Source organism: Capsicum annuum, chromosome 12 (assembly GCF_002878395.1).
Source record: "Capsicum annuum cultivar UCD-10X-F1 chromosome 12, UCD10Xv1.1, whole genome shotgun sequence".
NCBI classification, from domain to species: Eukaryota; Viridiplantae; Streptophyta; class Magnoliopsida; order Solanales; family Solanaceae; genus Capsicum; species Capsicum annuum.
In genome coordinates this window covers 163,258,751-163,272,416 of record NC_061122.1, presented here as the reverse complement: position 1 = coordinate 163,272,416, position 13,666 = coordinate 163,258,751, and the positions used below count along the sequence as shown (strand labels likewise).

The window sequence follows — 13,666 nt, the reverse complement described above, 5'->3', positions numbered from 1 at the left end:
TCAAGGTATGGAAGCATAAATTTTTTTTACTAAAGTAACTTTTTGAAATAACATAATATTACACAAACTTTGCACTATATAGGTTTGTCGCTGTAGACTAGGTTCAAGTCAACAATATGTGTCGGTCCTACTTACCCCAGGCATTGGAGCTCATTGACTGGTGCTCATATTTCACCGTTAGCATATATATTTAACTAACATTTAATAAGCATATTGAATACATTCTTTGGTATGATGATAGGGAAAAGGCGAACAAAGACATGCTTTCAAGCTATATATCAGACAATTTCTCCGCGGAGTCATCCACCTCTCGCATAATGACTTTCGACCTCCAACGATCTATCTCCATTGCAAAATTTCAAAACAACCTTCCTTAAGTTTTACATATTGTCAACAATGTAGTGTTGAAACACTCTTCTAAAATGTAAAGTTTCATTTGTTTCCTGATCTCTTATTTGAATTTTATAACATTAACATTCACTGTAAGAAACAGTTTCTTTTTTACCTTCCTTTTGATAAGACTTCAGACTCCATGTCAAGGAGTCCATCAATATGTGTCATATTCATTATGCTTGGTAGTTGTTCATAACCACTATAAATTTGCTTATGACAATGACTATATGTTTTATGAATTCTCTTAATACCTGTCAACCATTTTGACCATAAGGAATTTACCAACTGACTTTTGCTACTAACTTCCAGTATATCCATCAAATTAACAGTATAACGATTAGTGAATTTTAGCTATCGGATGGTTTAATTAGGTAAATGTCCATTGTCGGGTTTAACTCGTAGAAATAGAAAATCTTTCTGTGGGGTACTTTGTGGGCATACTTGGTGAGAATCTAAATTAATTCATCAATGAGCTTTGGGAACCAGATAATTAAACTAGAGAAAAGAAAAGGCTTTCACGAATGGCATACTCTTTACTTTACCATTGAATTAGTAGAAAGTCAAGTTATATCAACTTTGACAATTAATATGACAGTGGATCTGTGATTGATATAAGATGTTTGTTTCTTTAATTTTGAATAATTTACTTTGTGGCCCGCATTTTAGAGTAACTTTTTACATACTCCTTCCGTTTCGGAATAAGTGAATTGTTGGGGTATTTATTAGTGTTTCAAAATAAGTGAATCATTAAATTTTTTTCTAAATTTACCTTTATGATTTGACAATCAATTAACTTTTGAAAAGGTATTACAATATCAACTTTTTCTTTTTTAGGGGTAAAAATAGAAAATTGTGTTAAATTTATGTCTTTAATGTTTTTTCCTTAATCTGTGTACTAAAATTCAACAATTAATTTATTATTAAACGGAGGGAGTATTAAAGAAGTAGATGTAGCCCAAGAAAATAGCTAACATTTTCCATATTTAGACAGTTGACAATTAACTAACCGTTGCTTTTTATTTTCTCTCTGTATAACTGCTATCTTCCATTCCATTTTTTTTTTTGTTTATGAAGAAAATTGTAGATTAACTTTAATTTACTTCATTTATTTTAAAAATGTTGAAGACATTTTCTATGTCCTCCCGTATGGGAAGAGACTTACAGCGATACAACGAAGCTTGTCGTCAAGTTGTTGGGTACGTTATCTTTTCATTCTTGTTAGTATTTTTTATGTTCAATATTTGAAAAAAAAAATCTAAAAAAAAATTAATGCGGGGCGGCATATTTTCCATTTAAATTTATTTCTTCTTGATGATTATTTAATTTGAATACAAATATCGGGAGTAGCTTAGCTTTAAGCTATGTTGTGCAAATTCTTCACTTTTGATGTTTCATTCATGGAAGATTCTCTAAAAATACACTACTTTTGAAGAATTTGACATACATTTATTGACATTGTTAAAGCATCCAAGCAACATAGGCTTTAGGAATAATTTGGTTCGAGAGATTACATAGTTATTTCATTATAAATTTGAAATAAAATCTATCATGTGTTTGATTAAGGATATTCGCTAAAATCAGCAGAAGTTAAATTATTTATTCCGTACCATATCATATAGTACTGTACATTCTGAAACCATGAAAAACCAATATCAATATAGTCCTAAAGTAAGTTGAGCAGAGGGTGATTTTTCTCTCTTTAAATAAATTAACATAAAATACAGCGGCATATGCTATTAAAAGGGACAAACTAGTTACTCAATTAGGTGAGAGTTATTCAAGTCTTAAAAATTGGGTAAAAGAGACAATTTTTTAAAAATGTTTTCACTCCAATAATAAAAAAAGTTGTCTCAATAACTATTGAAATTGTCTCAACAACTATTAAACTTGTTCGATAACTATTAAAGTTGTTTGACATCTTTACAAAGTTATTTGATAACTCTGCAAAGTTATTGAACAACTTTAATAGTTATTGAAATAATATATACAGTTATCAAACTAATTATTTAAATTACTTTATTTCTTTTAATGTAATAAGCTTATGGTACTCACTTATGTTTTTTTTAATTGTTTAATTTCATTTTTCACAATACAGCCATCCAAACAAGCTGTCCCCTCTAACCAGAGCCACAAAACTTGGAACGCAGAACCAATGGAAGGCACAGATAGTTGAGTTGTGTTCAGTACGCAGTTGCTTGCTTCATTTCCATTTCCACCGCCTCTACTTCCCCATGAGTTATCCCCCAAAGTAGAATTCTCGTATTGAAGTCCAAAATGCCATTTGCTGCAGCATTAACAGCACCGTTGACACCCCTAATCTCTTCACATAAAGTGTGGGCTTCTTCCGGCACAATCAGGAAAAATAGCAATAACCAAAGGCAAAAGTTGGAAAAGAATGCTCTTAGAAACGTAATAGAGGTAGTTAAAAAGGACGCCGATTTCATTAAAAAAGGAATTGGTAAGGGGCTGCAATGGGCTAACAAAACCTTTCGCATTCCGAAACTCACTAAGTTCCTTGATGATATCATTTGGCTTCGTCATGTTGAAGACCCGCGGGCCTCTTCAGTGGCTTCTGATGCTCCCTCCTGGCCTCAACCTCACTACCTAGGTTCCTCTTTTTACTTTTAATTTGTTGGATTACTTGGAATTTGGCAACGTTTCGTAATTTGTTTTGTGTAAATCTGTACTATGTATTGCTGACTATGTGTTTGATGTTATGCGTGTGGTCCATTGCAGTAGCATGGTACTTCTTTTTTGTTTCATTGTTTCCTAAAATGGCAGGCTCTGGCAGAAATGAAAGGTAAGGCCACTTACAATCAGTGTTGTGAAAAGCACTGAAGCGCTCGTTTAAAGCGTGAAGCGAAGCGACCGTGGGTCGTTTTTTACACTTGAAGCATTGGGGCGAGAAAAAAACTCTTGCTTTATGTCCAGAAGCGAGAAGCGCTGAAGCAAAAAAAGCACAGAAAAGCTTGCTTAAGTGGATATTTAAGTTTTTTTTTTTAGGATTTTATTGCTTTATTTAATTTATTTTAGTTAAAACTCTTGACTGCATTGCTGCTGCTGCAGCTTTTCTGGAACAACTGCTGAAGGTATGCGACTTCTTCTTCTCCATTTCTCTTCTTATTCTCCTATTAGGGTTTTCTAGTTTTTTTTTCTTCTCCTCTATTACTCTTTTTCATCTTCTTCTCTATTTCTCTTCTTCTTCTCTATTTTCTAGTTCTATTTTACTTTTTTTTTTGCTGTAGGTAATCTGACTTCCAACTTTGTTTTTTTCTTTGTTTTTTTTTCTTCTTCTCTATTTGTGTTGGTTGATTAAGATGCAAGACTGATTTTTAGTATTATAGTAGTTTGCTTGAATGCTTGTTATGACTGTCTATTCTCTTTTTAATTTGAGTATTGAATGATTATGTTATTTATTGAGCTCTTGGTTATTTATTTATGCATGTTTAATATTTTTGAATTTTGTACTAAATAGCGCTTTAATGGAAAAAAGCGTGCGCTTCGCTTCACGCTTCTCGCTTATGTGAAGCGAACCCTCGTCGCTTTTTTCGCCTCGCTTTTCAAAACACTGCTTACAATAAACTTTTGTGGTTCGTCGCTTCCCCACACCCCGCGCATAGTGGGAGCTTTAGTGCACTTGGTTGCCCTTTTTTTTAATTCTTGGGTCAGGGTGGAGATTCCATGACCATGTATAGTCGGGAGTGATAGAATTTGAAACCATGAAATTGGTAGTACAATTCGTCTGCACTAGTGTATTTAGGAACATGATGTGATTTGACTGACAAACAGAGTGCTATGGAGTTGAAATGAGGTAGAGAATCACATATTTAGCTGTATTTGTTTGAAAGTCTGCCAAGATATCGCCATTTGCAAAAAAAGGAAGAGTTTCCTATGAGGGCTTTGACAAACCCTTATTTAAGTCTTACATGCGATATATCTCATAGCTCTGAGTGATCCTGAGGTCCAAAATTCGAGCCTCTCTCGCCCCGTTACTCGTTTTTCCATATCAAGGTCTTATGTTATGACTTAATGCTTCTCGCTGTTATCAATGTGTAGAGGGGATTACTTCATTTTCCATGATTTTTGGTCAGTATGTCAATGGTATGACTATGGTATGACTGAATGGAAAATATGAAGAAGCTCACTAAAATACATCAGTTAGGAGAGTAACTAAGCTATTACCTTTTATACAGGATTGAACTCATAATAGTTCGAGTCACCAGACAGTTGTACCTGTAGCCATGCGGGAGATGGGGTACTTCAATTGGATATGAATATTTAACTACATGCTACCAGTTTTTCATCGATTTCTGGAAACTATGCTAGTTAGATCACGCTGGGAAGTGATTGATAAGTAGCAGATTCTTTTTTCTTATATCTTTTGTTTAGCACAGTATGAAACACCTGTCCCAGTTCTAGGCGAACGAAGTTGGAAATTTTGTTCAGAAAGATCAATAGCGTTCTCCATCTATGATTTACTGCTTGTAGTGGTGCAACTGCATTTTTTGGATAAGGATGGCACTGTTCCTTTGATGGTGTTGATGTAAAACAATAAGTTATTTGTCTACTTTGGGATACATCTGCAGGATGGTGAAATGGCTCAATCATCACTGTTCATGCCTTAGAAATGTCATTCTGTTAGTCCCTTAGAAGAGAGGATATAATGACAGGGCATAGAAGAGTGGAGAGGCTTATGGTTATGCGTGTAGATTCATACATGTTTTTTTTTTTTTGTAAAATCGAGTTGACGCATGAGGCGGATGCGGTAGTAAAGCTGGATTCCCAAGCCATTTGGATAGTTTCAAGTATCTTCTTGGGTCATGATCCAAGGAAATGAAGAGATTGATGAAGATGTCGCACACTGTTTTGGCACAGGGCAGATGAAATGGAGGCTCACTTTTGGAGTTTTGGGTGATAAGAAGGTGCTCCCTTAACTAAAAGACAAATTCTATAGAGTGACAGTCCGATTGGATATGTTGTATGAAGCAGAGTGTTGGCGGAAATGAGGATGTTGCAATGGACGTGTGGGCTTACTAGGAGAAACAAGATTATAAATGAGATTATTTGAGAGAAGGTGGGAGTGACCTCGGTAGAAGACATGGTGTGGAAAGTGAGGTTGGGATGGTTCGGGCATGTGATGAGGAGGTTCACATATGTCCCAGTTCGGAGGCTCGATAGGTTGGCTATGAATGGTTTCTAGCGGTGTAAAGTTAGGCCGAAAAAATATTAGAGGGAGGTGATTAGACATGATATGGAGTAGTTACAACTTATGGAGGACATGACCCTAGATTACAAGGAGTGGAGGATGCGTATTAGGGTAGAAGATTAGTAGGTGGAAGTGCGTCCTTGCTAGTAGGTAGGAGGGTTTTGTGGTCGTAAGTGCTATGGGTGTGGCTAGTAGTTTTCTATTAGTAATGTCTTATAGCTACTCTGTGGTTGTTTTGTTTCTGTTATTATCCATTGGTGTGTTATTCCATTTCGTTTTTGTTTTACTATGTCTTACTGTTTTGTGTCTTGAGCTGGGGGTTTATTGGAAACAACCTCTCTACCTCGTCTGAGGTGGTAGTATAAACTGCGTACACCTACCCTCCACAGACCCCACTTTGTGGAAACACATTGGGTATGTTGTTGTTGTAAGGTCTTCGAGTTGTTACTCAAAGACTAATTTGTTAATTAGAATTCAAAGAATCCAAATGTCTTTACAACTAAAGCAAAATGTTGAAAATTAGAACGAGCTACTATTGAAAATGCATTAAACACATTGCTAAATATTTTTCGTATCTTGCTTGTGTCTAGCTCTTTGTTGAAGGCAAGCTAGTTGACTACCTAGCTAACTTGGCTTTTGACAAAGGGCAAAAAAGTGGCTAAATTTTCAGGAGTTGGAGATGCATTAAACGTTAGTTGTTGTATGCTATTCGTAGATGATATGGTATTGATTGAAGAGACTTGTGAGGAGAGTTAATGTAGGCTAGAAGTTTGGAGAGAAACCCTAAGTCGAAACGTTTCAGGTTAATAGCTTGTTTGGGCAGACTTATTTTTTCTAAAAAGTGCATTATTTTTAAAAAGTGAGGTGTTTGGACAAGCTTGTTAGAGAAAATAAGTGCTTCCAGAGACCTAGTACAAACTGTTTTTCAGAAGCTAAAAGAAGTAGTTGCTTCCAAATTATTCCTACAAGAGATCCAGACCCAGTTTTTTCTAATCCTTCGAGAAAAAGATCTAGTCTCTTCATAAAATATAGGAGGTAAAAGTAAAACCAACTCTTAGTTTCCCTTTGTTGATTTGAAAAACCTTGTGGTTGTTCATTCATCAATATTGAATACCAGATGTTTGAGATAGTTTGGATACCATATCAATAAGGACCTTTCCAACTCTCGTTTTCCTTGTAACTTTTGTCAAAACAACCACGAAACCATGTTATAAGCCTATCATGTCAAGTTTAATACTCCCTCTGTCCCATTTTATATGTCGCCATTTCCTTTTGGTCCATCCCTAAAAGAATGTCATCTTTCCTTATTTAGTAACTATTTAAAGACGCAATTCCACTTTTATTCTTATTGATCCCACTTATAACGTCCCAATTAATTAAAGATAGTAGTACTAAATTTTTTAATAAAGGAAAATTTGGTAAACATCACCAAGTCTTTTCTTATTTCTTAAACTCCACGCCCGGTCAAAGTATGCCACATAAAATGGGACGGAAGGAGTAACAACATTGATAGGCTTGCCTCTCATTCTGATTTCATGTACTATAATATCTTACACTAAATAGTATGTTAATAACTATAATCTTGCCTTTGACAACTTGATTGTTGTGGTGAGATAATATCAGGTAATAAATGCACTATCCTTTCATGAATAATCCTAGAAAACAGCTCGCTAGTGATATTACTCAATTAGGGCTGGCCCGACTGAGTTGTTTAATGTCGTTTTCAAGACGATGAAGATGCTTGAAGAATGGAGATGGAGTACAATGATTCCGTTGTACAAGAACAAGGTTGACATTCTGAATAGCATCAACTATAAGGGTATCAAGCTGCTAAGTCATATTATGAAAGTTTGGATAGGGTGGTGGTGATGAGGGTAAGGAGGTGCGTGGCTATTTTTGAGAACTAGTTCCATTTCATGTTAGGGCACTCAACTATAAAAGTCATTCATCTCATAAGGAGATTGGTGGAACAATATAGAGAAAGGAAAGACTTATACATGGTGTTCATCGACCTAGAAAAGGCTTACGACAAAGTTTCATGGGTGGTTCATGGAGTTGCTTGGAGGCTAGTGTGTACCTATCGAGTACAGTACACTAGAGTGATTAAGGACATGCAAATGGAGTCTAGACATGACTAAGGACTGTGGGAGGAGACTCGGAGCAATTTCCAGTTTTGATAGGGTTATACCAGTAATAAGCCTTTACCCTGTTTTAATTTGCCTTGGTGATGAATACATTAACACAAAATTTCAAGGTAAGATGCCATGGTGTATGTTTTGCGGATGATATAGTTTTGATTAACTCGACTCGCATTTGAGTTAATGCTGAGTTGGAGGTTTAGAGGCAAACCTTGGAGTTAAAAAGGGTTTTGGTTGAGCAGGACTAAGATATAGGACTTAGTGAAAGTTTAGTGACGTACGTTAGAGGTTCGCATGGAAATGAGGCTTGATATACTAGGTTGTCCAAAGGAGATGTTTCAAGTATTTTAGGTCTATTATCTAACGAAAATGGGTAATTGAGGAGGATGTCACTCACCATATTGGTGCTGGGCAGACGAAGTGGAGACTAGCATCTAAAATCTTGTGTGATAAGGACCTACCAAAATTGGAAGGCAAGTTTTACCGAGTGGTGATTAGATCAACTATGTTGTATGGGCTTGAGTGTTGACCAGTCAAGAACTCTCATATTCAAAAGATGAAAGTTGTGCATATGAGGATGTTGCGAGGGATGTGTGGCATACTATGAGATCTAGGATTAGGAATGCGGATATCCGGGACAAGGTGGGCTGAGATGGTTTCGACATGTGAAAATGAGATGCATTGATGCCCCAGGACGGAGATGCAAGAGATTGGCTACAAATGGTTTCAGGAGAGGTAGAGGAATACTGAAGAAGTATTGGGGAGAGGTGATTAGACAAGACATGACACCGTTCCAACTTACTAAGGACATGACCTTTGATAGGAGAGTGTGGAGGTCATGGATCAGGGGTAGAAGGGTAGTCGGTAGCAGTACATTGTCTTGTTACCCGTTCATATTAGTAGTTGTAGTATTGCTTCTGTAGTTTCTTGCTCTTTGATTTCTATTACTATTTGTTGATTCCTTGTACCTTGACAATTATATTGTTTTGTTGTGTTCTATTACTCTCTGCCTTTTTGTTATTATGTGTTGTTTCTTGTACTTCTGTTACTTTTTTTTCTGGACTATGTTGAACTGTTTTCCGCGAGCCGAGGGTCTATCGATAACAACCTATTTACCATTAAGGTAGGGGTAAGGTGTGCACTCTCTACCTTTCTCAAATCCTATTTGTAGGACTTTACTAGATATGTTATTATTGATGTTGTTGATGAAGTGTAATGGCTATAGTCTGTACTTAGGAGACCTTTTATTCTTTTGAGCCCCATTATACCATAAGGAAAGTTTATATTCTATCATTACCATCAACTTCACTTAATGCTAGTTTTCATTTATAAAATTACCTTATCACAACAACAAACCCAGTATATTCCCACATAGTAGGGTCCGGGGAGGGTAAAGTGTACGCAGTCCATACCACTACCTCCGAAGAAGTAAAGAGGCTGTTTCCGATAGACCCCCGGCTCAAGACAAAGGACCTATACAAAAAAAAGTCAGAAGTGAGCAACAAGATAAACTAACAGAGATACGCCATCCACAAACATAAAGTACAATAACAAACCAAGGACCCCCCCGCTCCAACCCTTGAACTACCAACCAAGCTACACCAAACCCTCCTAGCTACAGACTACAACTCGACCCCACACCTTAGCCCTCTACTATATTACTTTTCCTCCATACCTTCCTATCGAGGGTCATGTCCTCAGTAAGCTGTAACTGCTTCATGTCACGTCTAACACTCCTCTTCAGTACTTCTTCGGTCTACCCCTACCCCGCTTGAAATCCTCCAAGGCCAACCTCTCACACCTACGAACTGGGGCATCCGTGTCCCTTCTCATCACATGACCAAACCATCTTAGCCTCACTTCCCGCATCTTATCCTTCACCGAAGCCACCCCCACCTTCTCCCGAATAATCTCATTCTTAACCCTGTCCGCCCTTGTAAATCCACACATCCAACGCAACATCCTCATTTTCGCCACCTTCAACTTTTGGACGTGAGAATTCTTAACAAGCCAACACTCTGGTCCATACAACATTATACAACATTAATGGCCGGACCGCAACTCTATAGAATTTGCCTTCTTGGGAGGCACCTTCTTATCGCATAAAATTCCCTAGGCGAGTCTCCATTTCATCCAACTTGCCCCAATACGGTGAGAGACATCCTCATCAATCTCTCCATTCCCCTGGATCATAGACCCAAGATACCTAAAACTATCCCTCTTACAAACCACCTGAAAATCTAACTTCACTACCACCTCGCCTTCTTGCCTCGAATCACAAAACTTGCACTCTAGTATTCCGTCTTGGTCCTACTCAACCTAAAACCTTTAGATTCCAGGGTTTGTCTCCAAACCTCCAACTTATCATTAGCACCTCGACGCGACTCTTCAATCAAAATTACATCATCCGCAAAAAAGCATACACCAAGGCAGTTTTCCTTGGATACTCTGCATCAATACATCCATCACCACGACGAATAAAAACGGACTAAGAGTCGATCCCTGGTGTAACCCTGTCAAGACCGAAAAATGCTCTGAATCCCCTCCCACAGTCCGTACCCGAGTCTTCGCCCCCTTATACATGTCCTTTATCGATCGAATGTACGACACTGGGACCCCCCTTGCCTCCAGACATCTCCAAAGGACCTCCCTAGGAACTTTGTCATACGCTTTTTCCAAATCGATAAACACCATGTGGAGATCCCTCTTCCTCTATATATTGCTCTACCAGCTTCCGCACTAGGTGAATTGCCTCAGTCGTCGAGCGACCAGGCATAAATCCAAATTGATTCTCCGAAATAGACACAATCTTCCTTAACTTCCTTTCCACCGCCCTTTCCCAAATTTTCATCGTGTGACTTAGCAACTTAATACCACGGTAGTTATTGCAACTCTGAATGTCACCTTTGTTTTTAAAGAAATCATCGTGCTCCATCTCCACGCCTCGGGCATCTTGGCGAACTCAAAAATGCTGTTAAACAGGTCGATTAGCCACCTCAACCCTGCCCTGCTAGCAAACTTTCAAAAATCCACCGAAATTTTGTCGGGCCCCGTCGCCCTGCCCCTTCGCATCTTGCGAATAGCCTCACAGACCTTCTCCACCTTAAAACGTCGACAATAGCCGAAATCGCGAAACTCCTCGGTGTGCTCCAACTCCCCTAACACACTACCTCTGTCCTCCTCATCATTCAAGAGCTTATGAAAATATGACTGCCATCTTTTCTTAATTAGAACGTCCTCTACCAAAACTCTGCCATCCTCTCCCTTAATGCATTTCACTTGGTCCAGATCCCGACCCTTACGCTCCCTAGCTTTGGCAAGCCTATACCTCTTTTTCCCGCCCCTCTCCTCTAAACCCGAATAAAGTTTCTCAAAAGCTGTTGTCTTAGCAGCTGTAACTGCTAACTTAACCTCCTTCTTAGCTACCTTGTACTCCTCCCTGCTCACCCGCTTCTCCTCTTTGTCCTTACTCTCAACCAACTTAACGTACGCCGCCTTCTTCGTCTCCACCTTTTCCTTAACTTGTTCATTCCGCCACCAGTCCCCTCGATGCCGGCCAGACCAGCCTTTCGATACACCCAAAACCTCTCTAGCAGAAAAAAAAATAACCTAGAGAAAGTTCAAAGAAGGAACTATAAAATCCTCTCTAGTTTGACAACCAAGAGTGACCTATTGGTCAATGGAGTGGAGTGGTGAAGAACCATAAGGTATCGGGTTCATATTCTACTGGAGACAAAGAGCACTAGGTGATTTCTTCCCATCTGTCCTAGCCTTGGTGAATGGGAGCCGTGGAGTATCGGGTAAAGTTGCTGTCGTATCACCAGGATGTCATGAGTTCAAGCTATGGAAACTGTGAGAAATAATGGAGAAAAATATTATTGAATTATTGTATGTTTACATAATTACATCCAATCCCTATTTATAGACACTACATTATAATCCTTTTCTAAGTAGGATTTTATATACAATTTCTATTCCTATTCATATTCTAACACTCCCTTTCAAGCTGGTGCATACAAATCATATGTACCTAGCTTGTTACAAATGTAATTAATACGAGGATATCAACAAGTTGATCACTCGATTTCACAAACTTTGTAACAATATCTCCTGAGTATTTTTTCGCTGACAAAGTAATAATCAATTTCTATGTTTTTAGTCCTCTCATGAAACACCAGATTTGATGCGATATGAAGAGTTGCTTGATTATCACACGCAAGTTCCATCTTATCGGTTTCTGCAAATTTTAGTTCTCTCAACAGTTGTTTGATCCAAACTAGCTCACAGGTTGCTACAACCATAACTCGATATTCTGCTTCTGCACTAGATCGAGCTACCCCACTCTGCTTTTTACTCTTCCAGGACATCAAATTACCTCCTACTAAAACACAATATCCGGATGTAGAGTATCTATCAGAGGGTGATCCTGCCCAATCAACATCTTTATATCCAGTGATATGCTTATGACCTCGATCCTTGAAGAGTAGTCCTTTACCTGGAGCTGACTTTATATATCACAGAATACGAACAACTGCATCCCAATGACTATCACTGGGAAAGTCATAAACTGACTTACAACACTTACAGAAAAGGTTATGTCAGGTCTAGTTACTGTGAGATAATTCAACTTTCCAGCCAACCGCCTATACCTTTTAGGATCACTGAGTGTCCCCTGTCCTGGCAGAAGTTTAGTATTTGGATCCATAGGAGTGTGAATGGGTTTACATCCCATATTCCTGTCTACTCAAGAATGTCTAAGGCGTACTTGCGTTGAGAAATAACAATACCTGATTTGGACTGAGCAACCTCAATACCTAGAAAATATTTCAGTCTACCGAGGTCTTTAGTTTGAAAATGCTGAAAGAGATGTTGCTTCAACTTAGGGATACCATCTTGATCATTGCCGGTGATAATGATATCATCAACATAAACCACCAAATAAATACACAGATTTGGTTCAGAATGCCGATAGAACACTGAGTGATCAGCTCCACTACGAATCATGCCAAACTATTGAATTACTGTGCTAAACTTTCCAAACTAAGCTCGAGGAGACTGTTTCAAACCATAGAGTGACCTGCGCAATTGACATACAAGGCTACTAGACTCCCCTGAGCAACAAAACCTGGTGGTTGCTCCATATAGACTTCTTCCTCAAGATCGTGCAGAAAAGCATTCTTAATGTCCAACTAATAAAGAGGCCAGTGACGAACAACAACAATAGATAAGAAAAGATGGACAGATGCTATTTTAGCCACGGGAGAGAAAGTGCCACTATAATTAAGCCCAAATATTTATGTATACCCTTTGACAACAAGGCGAGCCTTCAGTCGATCTACCTGACCATCTGGACCAACTTTGACTGTATAAACCCAATGGCAACCAACCACAGATTTACCTGCAGGAAGGAAACAAGCTCCCAAGTACCACTCGTATGTAAAGCAGACATTTAATCAATTATAGCCCGTTTTTATCCTGAATGGAAAAGTGCTTCACCTGTAGTCTTAGGGATGGAAATAGAGGACAAAGATGATACAAAAGCATAATGGGGTGATGACAGACGATGATAACTCAAGAATGTATAATGTGGGTTAGTATTACGAGTGGATCTTATATCTTTTTGAAGTGTAACTGATTGGCTAGGAGGAGACAGGTCCGCTGTGGACGCGGGCAGCGGTGATAAGTCAAAAGTGGTGGCACTGCTGCTGGAGATAGAGATGTAATCGTAGATTCTTCAAAGATTAGTGTGGGTAAGACTGGACGTATGGGTAAAACAAAACCTCAGAGATATCAAGATGAGCAGAAGATGTATAGTAAGGTTGAGATTCAAAGAATGTGACATCGGCGGACATAAGGTAGCGACCCAGATCAGGTAAATAGCAGCGATACCCTTTTTGAACTCGGGAGTAACCAAGGAAAACACATTTGA

The 13,666-nt window shown here is 38.4% G+C and overlaps 1 protein-coding gene across 5 annotated transcripts in view; it reads left to right on the top strand.

Moving 5' to 3' along the window:
* Window positions 1–2,434: 2,434 nt before the first annotated feature.
* Window positions 2,435–13,666, top strand: part of LOC107850281 (uncharacterized protein sll0005) — a 49,122-nt gene continuing 37,890 nt past the window's right edge. For 4 of the 5 annotated variants that reach the window (XM_047401065.1, XM_016694690.2, XM_016694689.2 and 1 more), the window contains exon 1: window positions 2,453–3,001. In XM_047401065.1, the coding sequence (XP_047257021.1) occupies window positions 2,668–3,001 (334 nt within the window). In that variant the 5' untranslated portion in view covers window positions 2,453–2,667. Of the gene's footprint in view, window positions 3,002–13,666 lie in introns of all 5 variants that reach the window. The other variant, XM_016694688.2, reaches the window with a different exon arrangement.